Here is a 20,360-nt window from a genome sequence, read left to right on the forward strand (position 1 = left end):
AAAGCCGCCAGACCAGCAAAACAATGTTCTCCCCCACTGTGCTATCCAGTGATGTTACACAGGAACTACATTTCTCACCACACCTATATCAAGCATGTCTTCTATTTTTCATCTCCCTGATGCACCCAAGAGCTGTCTACATGAGAACTAATAGAATATTAGGTTAAACAATGTGAAATGGCTTTTTTCAGAATAGTGAACACAACCCTCTTCCCCCAAAAAAACCACCCCGGAAGAGTGAGAGAGAGAGAAATGGTTCACATAATTAAAAAATCTAGATATAAGAATTACCATCTTAGAAGCACAAATTTGTGAACACATTTCAGACAGTAACGTTAATGAGTCCAACTTAAAATTAAAATGCATAGAACACATAACAAATCATTAATTAAGAGAAATATTTATACTGAGCTAGCATTTGGTTACACATAATGTCAAGTTGTCAACAGCGTTCACTACAACTGGGACTGAACTAACAAAATGTCCACAATCTCTGCTAGGTCCAACTGCAACAATAGCACATACTAAGGCAAATGGATGTGCTGTTATGACGTAAGTCCAAAAAGTTGAAATCCCTACAAGATACAAGAAATAATACTGAAGAACATCAACAACAACAATAAAAACTCCCCAAAATGATAGTGATGGCACTGTACCAGGTGGATACCTAAAGGCCCCTACACCAGGGTGTGTTCAACTGAATCTTAACTTTGGTAGGATCAAATCTTATCGAGCATAAACCAAGGGTAGGTTAATCAGGTGGTATCCATGTTTCAGTTATTTTAAGACATGTAAACAACCAGACTCAAGCCTCACATCTTAACCTCTGTTAGAAACACTTAAACCAGGTTGCTGCCCGTTAACTTTGCTATCCTAAAATGGTAAGCTTATTGGTTCTGGTTGGATGGATCAGAGTACAAGTTATGTTAGGTAAGAACCAAGTCAACTAAAACCAGACATGATGGCATCCTGTACTAAAAGTACAATATTCAGTGATATCAGATATAAGGTGCAACTTTCTCTTGCTGTTGCAGGGACTATCTCTCACAAATATTTATATTATAGTTGATATTTAAGTATCAAAAGCTTTAAAAAGTTTGTTCAGACATTTAGAGCTGTTTTAGAATAACTTAGGTTTAATCAGAATATTAAGGCACTACGCTGGTGAAATTTATTACAATAACAAGTCAAACTTGTGAAACGTTTTTGAGGTTAAGAATAATGTGTATAATCATCATCAAAAGTCACATGAGAATGAAACTTAGACAAGGAATCACATGGGATATGTCTCCAAACATCTAAATGTATGCAATGAAATGGCCCTTTCATTTAGTGAATTAAAGGGCAACAAGTGAGCCCCAAGGGGTTTGGTGTAGTGAGAGGGGCCTTGGCTGCTAAACGGGTGGTCAGGGTTCCTTTCACAATGACATCAGCCCCTTGAATATAAGAAGGGGCAAAGGCATAATGCCCTTGCTCATGCCGAAGCAAGGCGACTCCCTAGGGGCAAGGGGTGCGCCACGGGTTTACACCATCGGGAAAGCGACTGTAAGTACGACAGGCTTAACCAGCACAACTAGGTCTCTGATCCGAAGGTGATTTCCCCGTTCCTCATGAAAAAATAGGGCAACAAGTGACTCTTAAAGACTTGACAGCTTGCACAAATACCAACATGAGAACTATCTGCATCACTAACATTAGAACTTTTAAAGACAAAACATTAATGGATTCACCAAGACAATGTACAAAGAAGTGATGCCACAATTGCTTCAGAGCTTTATTTGGACTTTGGACTCCAAAACCCAAGACCAATGACGTATAATATGATCACAATGTGATTGAGCTTCCTGAAACTCATAAAGATTCCCCAGCCTCTCTCCTTTAGCATGTGTCTGGTTGGTGAGAGGATCCAGCATAGAACAAATAAAGGAGAAAGTACATGAGAATTACACTTATCAACAAGTTCTGACACAAAAATGAGATTGTGTTTGATTTGGGAGACTATAAAGGTACATTGAAAGACTCAGTAGTTCAGAAGAGATACACGCAAGCAAGATCTATGTAAAAAAATTGATACATGTTTCCATCTCCAGTAATTATCTTTCATTTTCCTTGATAAGGATTCAAATACGAGAATTTACATGCATCTCCTGTGACATAGTTATCAATCTCAAAATCTGTTATGTGAGATGTTCAAATATGAGAATTCACTCCCTGGCTTTTCTTATTAAAGAGAATTCACTCCTTTATGAGAGATGAATTATAGAAGTAGTTGCTTGTTACCAAAAAGTACAGCATTAAAAGGTAGAGGTTTTGAGGTCCCTAACCATAATGCAAGGATTGGTTTTTGTTTAAAAAGGCTTCAGAATATCCAGAAATTATATAAACCAGTATAATAAGATAATTAGGAAAGATGCCTACCTAGGTACAAATGAATCTATTGAACATTGACCCAACAGTGCATGAAGCAATAGATATGAGACTCAATCTTCTCATAGCACAAGCTGGAACCAAAAATGAAAAAAAGAACTTGTTTAAGAATGCAAGAAAAATGAACCATTGAATATCATGCATGCCTACACAATTTCTGAAACATAAATGGATCTGTGATGTATATCAACCGGTAAAGAAAAAAGAGAAAAAAAGGATTGGTTTAAGAATGCAAGAAAAATGAACCACTAAATATTATTTATAACTTTACAACCTCTGAAACATAAATGGATCTATGATGTATAAAACCAGTAAAGATCATTTAGCTCCTATGCCAACCTTACAGTAAAATCAGGCATACTATTCATGAAATGTATAATTGCCTCCTATAGTTCATCGTGCACTGAAGTAGATCCTCCTGTGCAATAATATAATAATCAAAAGCAGATAACCGAGTAATAGCTTATGAGTTTAGTTGGAATTATTGTTCCCAAGGAAACAAATGAGAGAGAGAGAGTTTCTGGATGCACATCAGGCTTGTTCAATACCTTTTGATGGAGAGGAAATTAAGGGCTGGTCATTAACTGTAGTAGTTTCAGCTGTACAAAAAAACCCAATGACAATTAAAAAATGTCAGATTATGAGCACATATCAACAACCACATTGGATAAAACTGAATATAAGTGTGACCATATGATTCTTATAAAAAAAAAGCGTGACCATATGATTAACAGTACCATCATGAAAATGATTTCACTATCATCCAAAGCAAGCACTCTACTTGCTACCTGGGAAAAAAAGGGGAGGTTTTTCACATTCAAGTTCTCAGGTAATTCAAAGGTGGAAACTCACCTTCAGAGGCATATTTTTGTTAATGGCAATCCTCTCAATCTCATTAAGCAGATAAATTCTAGTGGTTGCTACTAGAGTCATAGGAATCAGATGGAGCAGATTGCTCCTGTGTGGGTAGAAATATTTGCAGCCCACTTGTCAACAAGCATAAAAACTAAGCAGTACTTGGCTGAGCACAATAAACACACCAAGCCCATCTAAGTCCCTTAACCAAAATAATGGATTTTTTGACAATCATGCGATGGGCTGCAAGGTCACCTTTTTTTTTTCTTATTCCATTCACTGCATACTTAGGTCATGTAGTTCTTTTTTGTAATAAGATAAGGCCTTACATTTGTAAGAGCAGCTACTATCACAAGATAGATAGCTAACCTGGCAACAGATCTTCAAAGAAAAATGTGATTTCACGAGCAGCAGATTGAGGAGAATCTGAACCATGAACACAGTTCCTTTCTGAATCAACTCCACACATAGCTCGAATGCTGAAAATCAAAGCATGCCCTTCTATGAGAAAATTCAATGGCCAAATTCTAAACTTTGATAAGGAGAAGAAATGAATTGAAAACATATTTTCAATAAACTTGTGGCATTGATAAAATGTACAAAATATTGCATGATAAGAAATAACCAGAATATGCATAAAAGTATGTGATATTTATTTCCAGACAGTTGCTTGTAACAAGAAAATGCCTGATGAGGGCAAAGAAGCATTAGATTCCTTTCTTCACAGCGTGGACAGCAAAAAAAGGGCAGAGAGAGAGAGAGATGAACACACAAATAGCAGATTAGGGACCCCACTAACCTCCTTTACTTACAAGGCTGAAAAGAAAATGAAAAAGTACAATGAAGAACCACATACTCCAGTTTATAGGAAAACTTAAATTCTGGTATATACAGCTGCAAGAAAAGATTGTTCTTTGCATGCAACTACCAGCTGACAACAAATAATCAAGGGCATTCAGCATTCCTCTTAAAACAAAAAGAGTTTGCACCTTATACAAACTAAAGAAATGAATCATTTGGGGCATTTGAAAAATACATACCAAAAACTAAGTTTTCCTTAACCCAAAGCTTTGGTATTGGTAATACCTATGCCTCCCAATACTTGGATTGTTAGGCGTTGGATGACAAAACCTTCAAAAACTAGGGTTTTATGGTTATAATACCTCTCAACTGTTTTCAGCATCGGGTTGCTGGAAAATGGCCAAAAAAAAAAAACATATACAGATACATATATCCAGCTGCGAACAACACCTAGCAGCTGTTTTCTGGTTGTTTAGTGGGCAAAAGACAGCTAGAGATTTCCATTTAGAGAATGAAAAAATAAAATGGTTGTTATTCAGCTAACCACTAACCCAAAAATGGTCAAACAGCGATTATTCTACAATGGAGAGAGAGAGAGAGAGACGTTCACAAACCCCAGGTTTTGTCACCCAGACACTGCACAAAACCAGATTTTCTCTGGTTAAAGCAAAGAACGTTGAAAACCTATATATATAGGGAAACTGGAATACGTTTACCAACCAAACATGTTTGCTGGTATGAATCAAGATTTTTATAGTTTTTTTTTTTGCAAATCTAACCCTGCAGATGCATTCGGCGTGGTCCATTTGCTAGGAATCGACTGTTGGAACATCGTAATCAGATCAAGAAATGCAATTTTTTATGCTTGAATATTTATAAAAATTCTAAGTCGTTGAGTTTCAACCCTTAAAAGATCCTTCTTATACATCGTAATTGGATGATCCAAGAGTCCGCTTCTATAAAACCAAGCATCTAGATCACATCCGTACCGTGAAATTTAAAAAAAAAAAGTAAAAAAATCTATGAAAATCTTGGTTCATACCAGTAAACATATTTGGTTGGTAAACATATTTTAGTTACCCTATATATATATATATATATATATATATATATATATAGAGAGAGAGAGAGAGAGAGAGAGAGAGAGAGAGAGAAAGAGAGGTTTTCAACCAGGATTTCAGCATCATCCACAATCCCTTTATAGTTGTAGATGGACATAGATGGACCTATCTATGTCTGACCCTGTCACACCTATATTGACACATTAAGTCTAAGCTACAACCAAGACTGCCCCAAATGGAACCACTTCGCATAACTCCAAATTGTGACTTAGGACATGAGGCTTCTAAATCGCTTTGTGGAGAACCCAAGCACCTCACCTCAAGACATTTCATTGTATTACGTGAGATATGTGCAAAAAACTTACCACAAAATGGTTCACCTGGTAGAGAGGTCCAAAGTAATAGCTTTATGGAAGAACGAAGGGTCTGATCATGTTAGAGAGAAGAGACTCTTGGCCCCTATCAACCTCTTGTGTGAGGGGCTAATGTACATCATCTTATTAATATGAACAGCTCAACCATCAACAACCCATGTAAGATCATGTGGACCAATGATATCCAAACTGTCAAAGGACAGCCTGTCACCTATGAACTCTGATGACTCTGATCACCTCAGGAAAGCTTAGTCGCATCAGTAAGCTGAATGGAATGTTGATTAACACCACAGTGATGTTCTGGTTTGTGTTTATATCAGTCTGCAGAATACTTAGCAATATGGACTTTCAGCTAGAAACTTGACACACCACATTGTAGTATTTTCCATATTCCAACTGCTACTATTTCCCATATCATGTTGTCCATAAGTTATATTTCCATGCCTTGGATTTGAATAATCTTGGATTTCATGAGAAAAGAACACCACTACTAACATTATAGAAGGGGCCCATCCTCTTCCTCTAAAAGCATTTCTCCGTCCACCTCTCGCACATAAAAAAGGAGCATTACTATTATTAATAAGCAGCACATCAAGAGAGCTATTGTTGAGGTGAAAGTCGTACATTTCTTCCCTAATATCACACCATATAGCAGCAATAAAGCACACAACTCTGAAAATGTCAAATACTTGGGTCTCATAAAAAAATTGAAGGTAAAGCTCTTTTAATCATCACCATGTCCATGTTGAACTCTTTTATGATGTCAATATGAACTAGGAATTGCAAAAGTAGGACAATTTCCTTCAGAAAATGATAAAATATGAAGACCAGATCATTTCCTAAATGTCCAACCAATAAGAGAAGGTCACGAGGCATACATTGGCCACCATGCAACAACAGAATTAAGCATGCCTCAGTATTGAACTACTAAAAGCATAAAGAAGTGTACCTGGCAGGATGAGAGGTCTGTGCTTTCCTTGCATCTGTTGGACCAATCAAATTACGCCATTCAGAAATGGCATTCACCTTTTCCAAGACGATGACATATACTGGACCACTAAAAACATGTCAAGCCAGTAAAGCAATCACATACATATTACTTGAAAATAGCTAGCATAGTAAAAGAAAACATTCATGGCTTCACAGAAAAGAGCCCAAGGAAAGGTTTCAAATATGGTAAAGTGTATGACATCAAGGATCAACGTTGTCTCCACCAAATTTTATATAGAAGCAAGTCTATCCATGTCAAAAGGTAAAGCAATCACAAACATATTACAGAAAACAGCTAGTATAGTAAAAGAAAACATTAATGGCTTCACAGAAAGGAGCCCAAGGAAAGGTTTCAAATATGGTAACGGGTATGACATTAAGGATCAACATTGCCTCTGCCAAATTTTATATAGAAGCAAACCTATCCATGTCAAAGCGAAACAAATGCAGCAAAACTAGCACCTTCTATCAACAGATTAATGACCATGTTATACTATAAATGGCATGATGCTGAAACAAGAGATTATCATCCAATGTGCTAAAATAAACACAAAAGGAATAGCTAATACATAATATTTCATGTTATGGAGAGCAGCATATGCAAACTGATCACTGAGGGAAGGGACAGAGCTCAGCCTACAAAGCAATGTGAGTCAAAGTGATTATGCATTAAACTGCCAACCATATCCAGAAGAAATATACTAGACTTCCAGTAATAGATTATGAACAATTCTCTAGAATCTTGAAGCCTTACAAACACCAATTGAGATATAATTGTTATATAACTAAAAACAACAAAAGTAGATTGATATACATCGGAATCAAGTGGGTCGACACATGTCTGCATGTGTGCCATCTGATATGATTCAAAGGGATACAAAAGAAATAATCTTATAAATAACGTTGTGTGCGACATAAAGGAAACCCAGCCTACAACTCAAAATGTGAAGGAAAATGATTATGCACCAAACTATCATCCTCCAGCACAAAAATATAGCTATTTAATAGATGACAAACAGTGCTCAAGAATCTTGAAGCTTTGCAAAGATTAGTTAACAAACTTCTGAATGGTGACTAATATATTAGACAAGAATAAGAAAAATAAATCTGTTTACCTTAGACTCATGTGGGTCCACAACCCACTGGACACCCTCCTTGAACAAGATAAAAAGAGTGTGTGTATATATACATAAATATATAAATATAAATACACACAAGTCTATGTCCAATGGGTACGGGTACGAGTACGGAAGGTACGACATGCCAATTTCAAAAAATGAGAGTACGGAGACACGGCTGTATATATATTTAGAAAGAGAGTTTGGGTTTGGATCAAGCCTGGATCTATAATAAGGTCCATATCAATTTTTTTTTTCAAAAGTCTGTAAGGGAGGTGACTATAATTTTTTGAAAAAAGGGGCAGGGGAAGGTACATATCAGAAATTAAAGAAAAAGCTTGTAAGGGAGGGGGTGACTGTAATTTTCAAAAATAAGGGGGAGGTGGAATGAAATTCTCTTTTTAATAAAAACATAGGGCACAAAATCTCTCTCTCTCTCTCTCTCTCTCTCTCTCTCTCTCTCTCTCTCTGTGTGTGTGTGTGTGTGTGTGTGTGTGTGTGTGTGTGGCAGATTCGAACAAGAAGAGGAGGAGGAGGATCCGGTATGCTCTCTCTCGTCTTCTTCTTCCTTCTCCTCCTCTCCTCTTCTTCTTCCTTCTCCTCTTCTTCTTCCTTCTCCTCATCTTCCTCTTCCATTTTCATCCTCTTCTTCCTTCTCCTCCTCTTCCTCTTCCTCTTTCGCTTTCATCTTCTTCTTCATTCTCCTCCTGTTTCTTTTCTTTCTTCTTTCTTCTTTCTTCTTTCTTCTTTCTTCTTCCTTCTCCTCCTTTTTCTTTTTCTTCTTCCTCCTCCTCCTATTTCTCTTTTTTTTTTCTTCTTCCTCCTCCTTTTTCTTCTTCCTTTCACCGAGGTCAAACAAAAAAAATGGGTTGGGTCATGGTCAGACCCGATCCAGACAATCACATACCTGTGCTGCGTCCGGTATCAGTACCCGTGTCGGGCTGTGTCAACACGGGTACGGCTGCCCGGTTGCCGTGTCTATGTGACACACACACACAAACAAACGTATAATATATATATATATATATATATATATATATATATATATATATATATATATATATGTACACACATGGATTCCGTATACTCGATACACTACCAATTTTTATCAACAGTGATTGTTGTAACATGTGCAGCAGAACCATCCTGAAGGGCCCTGGTTCCTTTAACAGTATTCAGACATGCTGCAGTTGGAGACAAGTGGTAGCATGCAGATACCCTCAATATCAGAAGATGGGGTGATTTTTTAGCCCAGTTTAATCAAGCAAGATCAATCCCTTTAACTGGAAAGGAACAGCACTAGTGATCATGGTCCATGACAACCAACCGGCTTGTAGCCAATCCAATGCCAGAAGGTACCAGACTATGATAGTGTATTCTTTTCTTTTCTGAAAGAAAGATAACTTACAATTAGAAAGAGAGCAAGAGGTTGACAAGGAGACAACCCCAGCATAAATGATAACCAAAAGACTACTAAAACAAGAAAAAATAGAACGGAAACAAGCTTAATCCAATCCTCAATTGACCAAACCTCCATTCCCTCTAAAAGAACAGCTTTAAAGTGCATCCTTTTTTTCTGAGAAGTTTTTTTCATTCATTTAAAAGAAAAGATGATGAGAGGTTACCAGTAGTTACATGCAAGCATAGCAACTAGTACAATACTACAGATCTAGCACTAAACAATCCAATCTAGACAAGTCACAGTTTGGTTCCTTGACGAATTACTGAAAATATATTGGTTTCTCTCCAAGGATATAAACCACCATGCCAAAGATTGCTAATAGTAATGTCTAATTAGTGATCCATATCTTTCCCTTGGCTTTGATTGAAGCGTCCAGTATCCTATCTAATCAAGGAAATCTGGCACCTTCCACATACCAGTCACCCTAGGCCATCCCATATCTAAGTAATGAACAATGCCAAATAGGGTATCTTTCTCTGTGCCATACGGATAGCATAAACTGGCCCGTAAGAACCCTTCTTTTTAAATTAAATTTGATCAAGGCCCTATCCAGGGACAATATCCAAAAAAAGTACATTAGCTCTCTGGTAGGGACAGCAACTTCAAAGTGCATCTTTGGGGAAGAGAACTGCACTTGATTCCAACAGGGACTTTCTATAGAGAAATCCCTTGTGCATTGCATCTACATGCAACCTTCTCAGGTCTGTCCATTAAACTCGTGTCAACAAGATCCCCACGAGAACTTCTCATTCCAAAAGCACCTCCATAATTGGTTTCCTCCTCAAAGTTATATCTGAGGTCCCATTGCTGAAGTAGCTTTAAGCAAATGAAGATTCTTCATAGCAAGAGAGAAAAGAGTTTGGAATTTATTTGTCAATAATTAGGCTCCATACAAGGATCCATCCAAAGCCAGTGAATATACCATCTCCCATCTTGATCTCCATTTTACTCTTAAACTCCTCTAAGACATTCAACCACCCACTCCAGGTACAAGAACATTTTTTTACATGTTCCGCTTTCATGCTTCACATGATTTTCCCAAGGATTATTTCTAGTTTTCCGAAGAAAGTGCAGATACTGGTAACAGTGACCAGGATGGCATAAAAAGGACCCTGTTCCCCTTTCACACAACATTTGTTTTTCATTTATAAGTCCACCAAAAAGTATTGCTGTTAGAAGATCCACCTTTCATAATATGCATAAAGGATCAAGCATTTCTATCCTTCACACATTTCAGAATATGTATAAAGGATCAGAAATTCCTATCTTTCCCAAAAACCACCTGGCTTCAACTCTATTTTCATGTGTCTTTCCCCAAATCAATCATACATTTTTTGTTACAACAGAAAAGGTACTGTTTGGTTAAAAAGACTAGAAATATCCTTTGTCCAAGAAAATGCCACATGGAACAAGCAGAGGAATTTTTAGCTTCCCAATGAACTAGGTGTGTGTGTGTGTGTGTGTCAAGAGAGGGAGAAACCAAGAAGTGTAGTACAGAAAGCATGCCAAAAAAAAAGGCAACCTGGAAAAAATTCTATAAGAAAGATTATGACAGGAAATATAAAAAAAATTACCTAGCCATGTATTTAAGAAGGCTCGGAAAGAAACTTCTTTGTAAATGCTCGGCATAGAAGACGGTCACGTTGCCCTCGTCAAGTTGTACCATCATCTCTCTAACAATGGTAAACCCTGATTCTAGAATAATCTTCTTGATTATATCTGTATAGTTGTGAAATAGACCATCAGGCTTTATCATTGCCAATGTCCTCTCCATTTCTGAACTTGAAGCACACAAACATCTGGAGCACACAATATTTGAAAGGAGATGTTAATCATTCTCTAAATCATAAAATCATTACAGCAAGGCCGCTAAATAAAGAAATAAACTTCAAGAGTAAAACTAGAGATCACCGGGTGTTCAGATCACAGGAATAACCTTCTTCAGTATTTTTCTCAGGAAAGAAGAAAAAAATATGAAAAATATGTGCACTCCCACTTTTAACTCAGTTACAACATTGCCTCAATTCAGGCTTCCAAGAATCAGTGACTATTAGAAATTTTCAATTTTGTGTAGAACATTTGCAATTTGTTGCACCTACTGATTTCTCATTTCTTGAAAATATGACAACGATACATGACTATTTTCAACCTGATGTCTGAAGGTTTTGTCGTTTCTTGGCTACAGGTGATTGAAAGTTTGGATCAGTTTATTTGCAAACTGCTCCAAATGTTTATTAGCTAAGGATTTATCATCTCACTGATTTTTCCAGCAATGATCTGGGCATCAGTGTTCATTTCAGCTGAAGTTTGTTGCAGTTTGTGCCATCTCAGTGTTCTTGACTGACTAAAAAGATTTTCGTTCAATCTACTTAATATTTCTGGAAACGAGAGCTTTTTATTCCTTGACTCAATACTTAGCAGTCTAGCGACTCTCGAATCTGTAACTTGGTTAGCCTTTTTATGCGGTTGACAGTTGACTTCACCTATGTCCCTCCGATTAAAGTGCTGTCCTGTTGATCTAGATCACCTTACGTTTTTGTGTGTTGCTGAAACATTCTAAGAAATAACAATTTATCCTTTTCATTTGACTATTCCTCCTGAACCATCATCTGATTCTTGTCCTTTTTCTGTGGATCTCCTTCCATCTTACAGTGCACCACACTTATAGATCCTCTAAATATAGCTAGCAGCAAGACTTATCCCTCCGGGTCATAAGCTGAGTATCGTATGCAACAATGCAATGAGCATAAGACAATTCATCTTCTACTATTCTTCGTGCATTCAATCAAGAGGTGCTAGAATGCCACCACTAAGCCTTTTAGTGCTACTCATCAACTCTGCAAATATGTTTACTTCTGAATTGGCAGCAAGGTCGAGAATTTTTAAGTGATAAATTTGTTCATAGTTGATACAGTCAAGTAAACTCATTCACAGTTGATACAGTCAAGTAAACTCATTCACAGCTGATACAGTCAAGTAGTCGAACACTAAGCTATGCATATGATAAAGCCTGCCTCTTTAAACCCGACTAAATACAAGACAGGGAAACTATTGGCTACACTTGATTGTGGGCGTACCTAATCGAATAAATATATGTAATGAGCTGTGGTTTTATTACTGGAGATTGATGGCCAGGCTTAGTGCCTCCCATTGGCTTAGAGGGTCAAACCGCCATCCAGTCTAATTTTCAATCAAGCTTGAGGGGCCCCTTGCTGGTCCTATGATGTAAACCCGGTATTGGATTTATGAAAGAAAATCTACCAAACTACCAGCCTTTGCTAAAATTATCTAAAAATATCTAATTTTATCTAGGAAAGCAGGAAAATAACAGAAAATTAGGCAACAACATCATCCAACCAATCTCCCATTTGCTTTTATTTGGCCCGATGAAGATGGGGAAATCCCCATCCCCGTGTAAACGAGACTAAGTACAGATGATGATGGCGATGGTGGTGGAGGTCTTTTACGATGATGACGACGAAGATGATGTTAGGTGTAAGAAGGAAGGGAGAGAGAATTCAAAGAAGAAACTGGGCTGTTTTGAAAGAGGTGGTCTTGATGAGGTGGAATAGTCCCACATTGCTTGTGCTTGAGTTTTCTGTGGGCTTTATAAGCCACTTGAGAACTCATACACTTGTTCTTGAGAACAAGGAGTGGGATGACCACCACACACGCGCGCGCGCGCGCGCGCGCCCGCCGCGCCGTGTCGTGCCGAGCCGGGCTCGGGTTCGGGTTCGGGTAATTGGCCCTTTATGGCCATATCCAATCAAGACAAAGTACCTTTTTACCCAAAGTTTCTTTGGATTTGGATTCGGTAACGGATTATGGGAATGGATAACGGGTCACGACTCCTCGGATTCCGTGCCCGTTATGGAACTTCGGATTCCGTAACGGATCTCGATCTTTCGAAGTCCGTTAACGGATCACGTCCCCTCAGATTCTGTAACGGGCTCCTTCCACGTTTCATAACCGTTCGTGGGTTATAAAAGCGTGGTCAGGGGTGGGGTTACTGATATGCTGAGACAGACTTTCTGAAGAAGAGTTCTGCGATTTTCCATCTCCCTTTTTACTCTCTCTCTCTTTCCTGTGAGTTATCCCGAAAGGGGTTGTTCTGCAACTGTGGTTCGAAGAGGCTGTTTTCGAAGGACGATCCGTCGGAGTGCACCGTTCGGTTCGTCGTGGCTATTGTATCCTGAGGAAGGACGCCGGACCCTGATCTGCACAGTATGTGGGGGCGAATCTTCTCTAAGGGGAGTACTTTTGTACGCCTTAGCCTATTACATAAACTAAACATGTTCCTGTTGTTTTCTTTATGTTCTGTGCATATGTTTGTTTATATGCTGGCGTCTGGATTTTGGTCTGTTGCAGAAACTGACATGCCTGCACCCTGTTGTTGTTTCTGTCGTCTGTTAATCATGCTATTTACACTGTTGTATTTCATGATTTATTTCGTGTTTTATATCATGATGACGAATGTGAAACTGTGTGATCCGAAAATTGATCCAACAGTCTTAGAGAAGATTTTAAGCATGTCGACCTCTTCCGCTTTTGTACCAAAAGTGGACATGTCCGGTATGCCGGAAAAGTTTGCCGGACAGAACTTCAAGCGTTGGCAACAACGCATGAAGATCTGGTTCACTACGATAGGGTTGTTGAATGTTCTGGAAATCGACTGCCCTTCGGTGTCTGATACTAACCCTGACCCTTCTGCAGTCACTGCGGCTGTAGAGTGGAAAGAAAAGGACAGTATATGCCGTGGTTGCATACTATTGGCTCTGTCCAACACATTGTTCGATGTGTACTGTTCTTCGTCTACCACTGCTAAGGGTCTATGGGATCAACTTGACAAGAAGTACAATACCGAAGACCAAGGTCTTGAAAAGTACTCTGTTGCCAAGTTTCTGAAATATCAGATGGTAGAAGGCAAGTCGGTCACTGAGCAGGCACACGAGTTTCTGCTACTGCTTCATAGTTTGGCTGAGGCTGAAATGAAACTTCCTGAGAAGTTTCAAGTTATGACCATCGTAGAGAAATTTCCTAAGTCTTGGGTAGACTTCGGTATGTCTCTCAAGCACCGTAGAGAGAAAATTTCCCTAGATGATCTTATGGTAGCCATTGCCATTGAAGAGGAGCATCGAAGCCAGAAACAGATCGTAATGCCAACTGAACCGCCTAAGGTGAACATGATGACCGGAGCTTTTAAGAGCAAAGGACAAAAATCGAAATCTGCAATGAAAAACCAGTTTAAACCTAAGGCCAAAATCCAGAAAAAGGCAAAGAACAAACCGTGCTGGAACTGTGGGCAGGTTGGGCACTGGGCTAATGAATGTCCTTCCAAAAAGGCCAAAGCTCATGGGACCACAGACGGAACGCCTCAAGTCAACATGGTGACTGAGGTCGTTGGGACCAGTACTAGGTATGTTTCTGTTAACCCGCAAATCTATCACGTCTATGAGCCAACAGAGTGGCTGGTTGACACTGGGGCTAATGTGCACGTTTGTGCTGATAAGTCTGTCTTTGTCTCATACCAGGCTGCTGCAGGCAGATCCGTGACTATGGGCAATTCAACGGCTGCAAAGGTGTTAGGGATTGGACGCGTGGATCTGAAGTTTCCTTCAGGACGAGTTCTATCTTTACACAGAGTGCACCATGTGCCTGTAGTTAGAAGGAACATTCTAAGTGGTTCATGTCTTGTTAGAGAGGGTTATGAATTTAACTTTAAATGTAATAAAGTTGTTATTTTACATTCTGGAAACTTTATTGGCAAGGGGTATTTAGATGATGGTTTATTTAAACTTCGTGTTGAACATGTTTGCAGTGATAAATTAGAAAATGATGTTTCTTCTGATTCATTGTCTAATGTTGCATATAACATAGAATCATCTGACTTATGGCATAATAGATTAGGTCATGTGAATTTCAACTCTGTGAAACGCATGATGAACTTGAAAATGATTCCTGAGCATTCCATTGATAAAACTAAAAAATGTGAAATTTGTGTGCAAGCAAAACAATGTAAGAAACCATTCCATACGATTGTTAGAGATTCTGAAATATTGGATCTGGTGCATACAGATATCTGTGAGTTTAATGAAGTGTTAACTAGAAATCATAAAAAGTATTTTATCACTTTTATAGATGATAGCACTAAATACTGTTATGTGTATCTGCTAAAATCAAAAGATGAAGCTTTTGATAAGTTTCTTAATTTTAAGAATGAAGCAGAAACACAAACCGGTAGAAAACTTAAGAGATTGAGGTCTGATAGAGGAGGAGAATATACCTCTAATAAACTCGATGAATATTGCAAATCTGTTGGAATAGTTCATGAGTTTACTGCTCCATATTCTCCATAATCCAATGGGATTGCAGAAAGAAAGAATAGAACCCTAACTGACATGATAAATACTCTACTTGGGAGTTCTGGATTACCTACCTATATGTGGGGGGATGCTCTGAATACGGCTTGTCATATTCTGAATAGAGTACCTCAGAAGCATAAGGATAGTAGCCCTTTTGAACTCTGGAGAAATAGGAAAGCTAGCTTAAAATACCTTAAAGTGTGGGGGTGCCTAGCTAAGGTACTTGTCCCAGAACACAATAGGAAGAAGCTAGGTCCTAAAACAGTAGATGCTGTCTTTTTGGGTTATGTAGAGAACAGCTATGCCTACAAGTTCTTAGTAATTAAGTCTGAGATATCTGGCATAGATGTTAACTCTATTGTAGAGCTTCGAGAAGCTACATTCTTTGAGGATGTATTTCCCATGAAAGTTGGTGTACCTCAGAATCTGTCTTCTTTAGATATACCTTAAACTTCTTGTTCCATTCCCGAACATGTGGAAATGATGACAGATGTGGGGGTAGAACCATCTTGTTCCCATATCCTAGACCCGGTGAGTCTGAGGAAGTGGTTGAACCTAGAAGAAGCAAGAGACCAAGGATTACTAAGGATTTGGGAAGTGATTTTATCACTTACCTTATCGAAGATGATCCTCCCACTTTCCGAGATGCAATGGCTTCACCTGAAGCAAAGCATTGGAAAGATGCCATCAAGAGTGAAATGGACTCCATTATCTCTAATGGTACTTGGGAACTGGTTGACCTCCCTCGTGGTAGTTCCACAATTGGGTGCAAATGGATCTTTAAGAAGAAGTTGAAATCAGATGGATCCATTGACAAGTACAAGGCGAGACTGGTTGCCAAGGGGTTCAAACAAAAGGAGGGAATAGACTATTTTGATACCTATTCTCCAGTTACCTGGATGACCACTATTAGGGTGCTTATTGCACTGGCTTCCATTTATGATCTCTCGGTCCATCAAATTGACGTGAAGACAGCTTTCTTGCATGACGATCTTGAAGAAGAGATCTATATGGATCAACCTGAGGGTTATGTGGCTCCTGGTAACGAAGATAAAGTTTGTAGACTTGTTAAGTCATTATATGGACTTAAACAAGCCCCTAAACAATGGCATGAAAAGTTTGATAATATTATTTTATCATTTGGCTTTGTTGTTAATGAATCTGATAAGTGTGTTTATTGTAAAGTTAAAAGTGATGGTTGTATTATTTTATACCTGTATGTTGATGACATTCTATTGTTTGGTTCCAATATGGGAATTGTAAATGAGACAAAGTCGTTTCTTAGTAGTAAGTTTGATATGAAGGATATGGGTGTTGCAAATGTGATCTTAGGCTTAAAGCTGACTCGTTCAGCTGAAGGGTTAACCATTTCACAATCTCACTTTGTTGAGAAAGTACTTGTGAAATTTGACTATAACCAAGGGAGATCTGTAGCAACTCCATATGACCCTTCTATCCCTCTTCATAAGAATACGACTGGTGTTCCTGTGTCTCAATTGAGGTATTCCCAGATTATTGGAAGTTTGATGTATCTTGCAAATTGCACGAGACCAGATATTTCGTTCTCCGTGACAAAATTAAGTAGATACACAAGTTGTCCAAATCGCACTCATTGGAAGGCATTGGACAGGGTACTTAGATACCTAAAAAGAACTATTTCCTTGAGTTTGCATTACAAGAGATTCCCTGCAGTTCTTGAGGGATATAGTGATGCAAGCTGGATAGCCATGAACTCTGGCAGTTATGGCGTGACAGGGTATGTATTTACCTTGGGTGGCGGCGCAGTCGCTTGGAGATCAGTAAAGCAGACCATCTTGTCTCGGTCTACTTTTGAGGCTGAACTTTGTGCTTTAGATGTCACAGGATTGAAAGCCGAATGGTTAAAGGGACTTCTTGAGGAACTTCCTTTAATGTGCAAGCCAATTCCTGCGATATCTGTGCATTGTGACAATATGGCCACAATTGCAAAGATTAAAAGCACAAAATATAACCAAAAGCAGAGAAGACATATCCAAGTCAGAATAAAATCTGTAAGGGAACTGGTGTCTCAGTTAGTGGTTGTTGTAGACTATGTTGGATCCAAAGAGAACACAGCTGATCCATTAACGAAAGGACTAGATAAGTCTTTAGTCCTAAAATCCAGAGAGAGGATGGGACTGAAACCCATCAGTAGTTCATCTGCAGTAGCAACCTAACCTATCTGAGTGGAGATCCCACAAAGTAGGTTCAATGTGGTAATAACAAGTTGTAGGGTGAACTGGATAGCACCTTATTTATATGATACTATGTATCTGTGTCTGTTCTCCTGTTTACTCTGGAAAGGTGCTGTAGCTGCAAGTTAAGGAAGAGTTAAAACTCTGAATGGGTTCAAAGCCTTCAAGGCGAGATGTTAGCAGTGCATCTTTGAGAAGCCCACCTATGTGAGTGTGACTGTGTGGCCGCAGTTTAAGGAATTGGGTTATTCCTGAAGTCACTCATGAAACAGGATTCGGGCGCATGACCTTTAACGCGCCGCCCCTAAAGATTACAACCAGAACCTTTATCATGTTGTTGCTGATGGACACTCATACACCAAAGGTTCAAGTTCAAGACTTCAGTTCACTTCGTTCCTGTGGGGGTAAAGTTAGTCAACTAAGGTAGTGGTTCAAACCGGAAGGTACCATTGCTGAAAGCATGATATGTCCTGTTGCAGATTGTCTCATCTTGCATCTTGGTTTCCTCCCATTTCATTCTTTGAATTTGTGGGGAAATGTTAGGTGTAAGAAGGAAGGGAGAGAGAATTCAAAGAAGAAACTGGGCTGTTTTGAAAGAGGTGGTCTTGATGAGGTGGAATAGTCCCACATTGCTTGTGCTTGAGTTTTCTATGGGCTTTATAAGCCACTTGAGAACTCATACACTTGTTCTTGAGAACAAGGAGTGGGATGACCACCACACACACGCGCGCGCGCCCGCGCGCCCGCCCGCCGCGCCGTGTCGTGCCGAGCCGGGCTCGGGCTCGGGCTCGAGTTCGGGTTCGGGTTCGGGTAATTGGCCCTTTAGGGCCATATCCAATCAAGACAAAGTACCTTTTTACCCAAAGTTTCTTTGGATTTGGATTTGGATTCGGTAACGGGTTATGGGAATGGATAACGGGTCACGACTCCTCGAATTTCGTGCCCGTTATGGAACTTCGGATTCCGTAACGGATCTCGATCTTTCGAAGTCCGTTAACGGATCACGTCCCCTCGGATTCTGTAACGGGCTCCTTCCACGTTTCATAACCGTTCGTGGGTTATAAAAGCGTGGTCAGGGGTGGGGTTACTGATATGCTGAGACAGACTTTCTGAAGAAGAGTTCTGCGATTTCCCATCTCCCTTTTTACTCTCTCTCTCTTTCCTGTGAGTTATCCCGAAAGGGGTTGTTCTGCAACTGTGGTTCGAAGAGGCTGTTTTCGAAGGACGATCCGTCGGAGTGCACCGTTCGGTTCGTCGTGGCTATTGTATCCTGGGGAAGGACGCCGGACCCTGATCTGCACAGTATGTGGGGGCGAATCTTCTCTAAGGGGAGTACTTTTGTACGCCTTAGCCTATTACATAAACTAAACATGTTCCTGTTGTTTTCTTTATGTTTTGTGCATATGTTTGTTTATATGCTGCCGTCTGGATTTTGGTCTGTTGCGGAAACTGACATGCCTGCACCCTGTTGTTGTTTCTGTCGTCTGTTAATCATGCTATTTGCACTATTGTATTTCATGATTTATTTCGTGTTTTATATCATGATGACGAATGTGAAACTGTGTGATCCGATGATAAGTTCAAAATTAAGCACTCTATCTTTATACACATATTGCTGGCTCCTGGTTAAAGTTTCATTATTTCTTCCACAATGATTTCAACGAATTGGGTCATATCCCCAAACCTTCAAACTGCAAAAAGAAAAGAAAACAATACTTAACATAACTTCATCATTCAGCGAAACAAATTCTTTGAATTTCCTCAATTAAAATCTAATCAACAAGAATTCACGAAAACGGGAACATCATAATCTTTGCTGAAACAAGCTAAACGATGCCCACGAAAGAAGCCCATAAACCCAAGACCTTCTTGCCCAAAAGCAAAAAGGGATGCCCACATAACCTTTCGGATCAGTGGAAGTAATAAAAAAAGATGTCATGAATTAGATCAATAAGAAACTCCGGCCTCGCGATACGAAGATGGTGGTAAGTTATTTGTTATCCCCACATTTCGCATTTTGGGTTCATTAGATGAATCAGAGAGAGAGAGAGAGAGAGAGAGAGAGAGAGAGAGAGAGAGACCTTTGAGCGAGGGTGGTGAGGGAGAGAGAGATGAAGAAAAGGATCACCGAAAGTCTCGCCATTTCCTTCGCTAATGTTGCTTCTCTCGCTTCCTTGCTTTGCGGAGGGAGAGAGACCTGATTTTGTTCGTTAATTTACGAAAAGCCTTCCAAATTATTATATATTTCTACAAATGGCTTAATATTTCAGTTATTATCATTAGCCCTCTGGTGTTATACGTTATGCTTCAAAGACAAGTGGACACCTAAAATCAGCTAGGGATGACAGTGGACCGGGGCGGGAGCGGGGGATAAGGTCTTCATCCCCGCCCCGTCTCAAAATCCTACCCTCCATCCCTGCACGGGTTTTGATTTTAACCTCTATCTCCCCTTCTCTTGGGTCTACAAGGGGTGAGGTGGGGCGGGTCCCGTTTGCATTCCGTCCACTGCCAACTCTAAAGAAAGATCGAGGATGGGGCAAGGCGGGGATCGAGGACGGGGCGAGGCAGGGGAAAACGTAAGTCCATCCCTGCACGAGTTTTGATTTTAACTTTCATCCCCCGCGGTTTCATGTCCTCCATTCCCAGTTCAAACGGGGCGGGGCCTTGTTTCCCCAAGTCTACTACCATACCTTTTTC

At 39.4% G+C, this 20,360-nt stretch overlaps 1 protein-coding gene across 4 annotated transcripts; it reads right to left on the reverse strand.

Moving 5' to 3' along the window:
- Positions 1 to 436: 436 nt before the first annotated feature.
- Positions 437 to 19,827, reverse strand: LOC149831875 (Nucleoside diphosphate kinase family protein). 4 transcript variants are annotated; one of them, XR_016433062.1, is made up of 8 exons: positions 19,745 to 19,827; positions 10,663 to 10,887; positions 6,468 to 6,575; positions 3,652 to 3,761; positions 2,976 to 3,026; positions 2,767 to 2,845; positions 2,419 to 2,501; positions 437 to 575 (listed from the first exon to the last, which is right to left on the reverse strand). XR_016433062.1 is itself a non-coding variant. In XM_090012265.1 (7 exons), the coding sequence occupies exons 1-6, from the start codon at positions 19,804 to 19,806 to the stop codon at positions 2,814 to 2,816; spliced, it is 588 nt and encodes a 195-aa protein (XP_089868391.1). In that variant the 5' UTR covers positions 19,807 to 19,827; the 3' UTR covers positions 1,663 to 1,889; positions 2,767 to 2,813. The 4 variants fall into 4 exon arrangements, 3 of the variants coding, with proteins under 3 accessions (XP_089868391.1, XP_089868390.1, XP_089868392.1); XM_090012265.1 differs by lacking the exons at positions 437 to 575; positions 2,419 to 2,501 and adding an exon at positions 1,663 to 1,889; XM_090012264.1 differs by lacking the exons at positions 437 to 575; positions 2,419 to 2,501 and having other exon boundaries at positions 2,528 to 2,845.
- Between the last annotated feature and the right edge of the window lie 533 nt (positions 19,828 to 20,360).

This window comes from Nuphar pumila, chromosome 7, assembly GCF_984573655.1.
Source record: "Nuphar pumila chromosome 7, dmNupPumi1.hap1.1, whole genome shotgun sequence".
NCBI lineage: Eukaryota > Viridiplantae > Streptophyta > Magnoliopsida > Nymphaeales > Nymphaeaceae > Nuphar > Nuphar pumila.

Coding starts and splice junctions, on each gene's coding strand:
- LOC149831875 (XM_090012265.1), bottom strand. CDS start 19,806: ATGGCGAGACTTTCGGTGATCCTTTTCTTCATCTCTCTCTCCCTCACC. Junction 6,576..10,662: donor CTTCTTAAATACATGGCTAG/GTAATTTTTTTT, acceptor ACATGTTTTTAG/TGGTCCAGTATATGTCATCG. Junction 3,762..6,467: donor CAGACCTCTCATCCTGCCAG/GTACACTTCTTT, acceptor TTTGATTTTCAG/CATTCGAGCTATGTGTGGAG.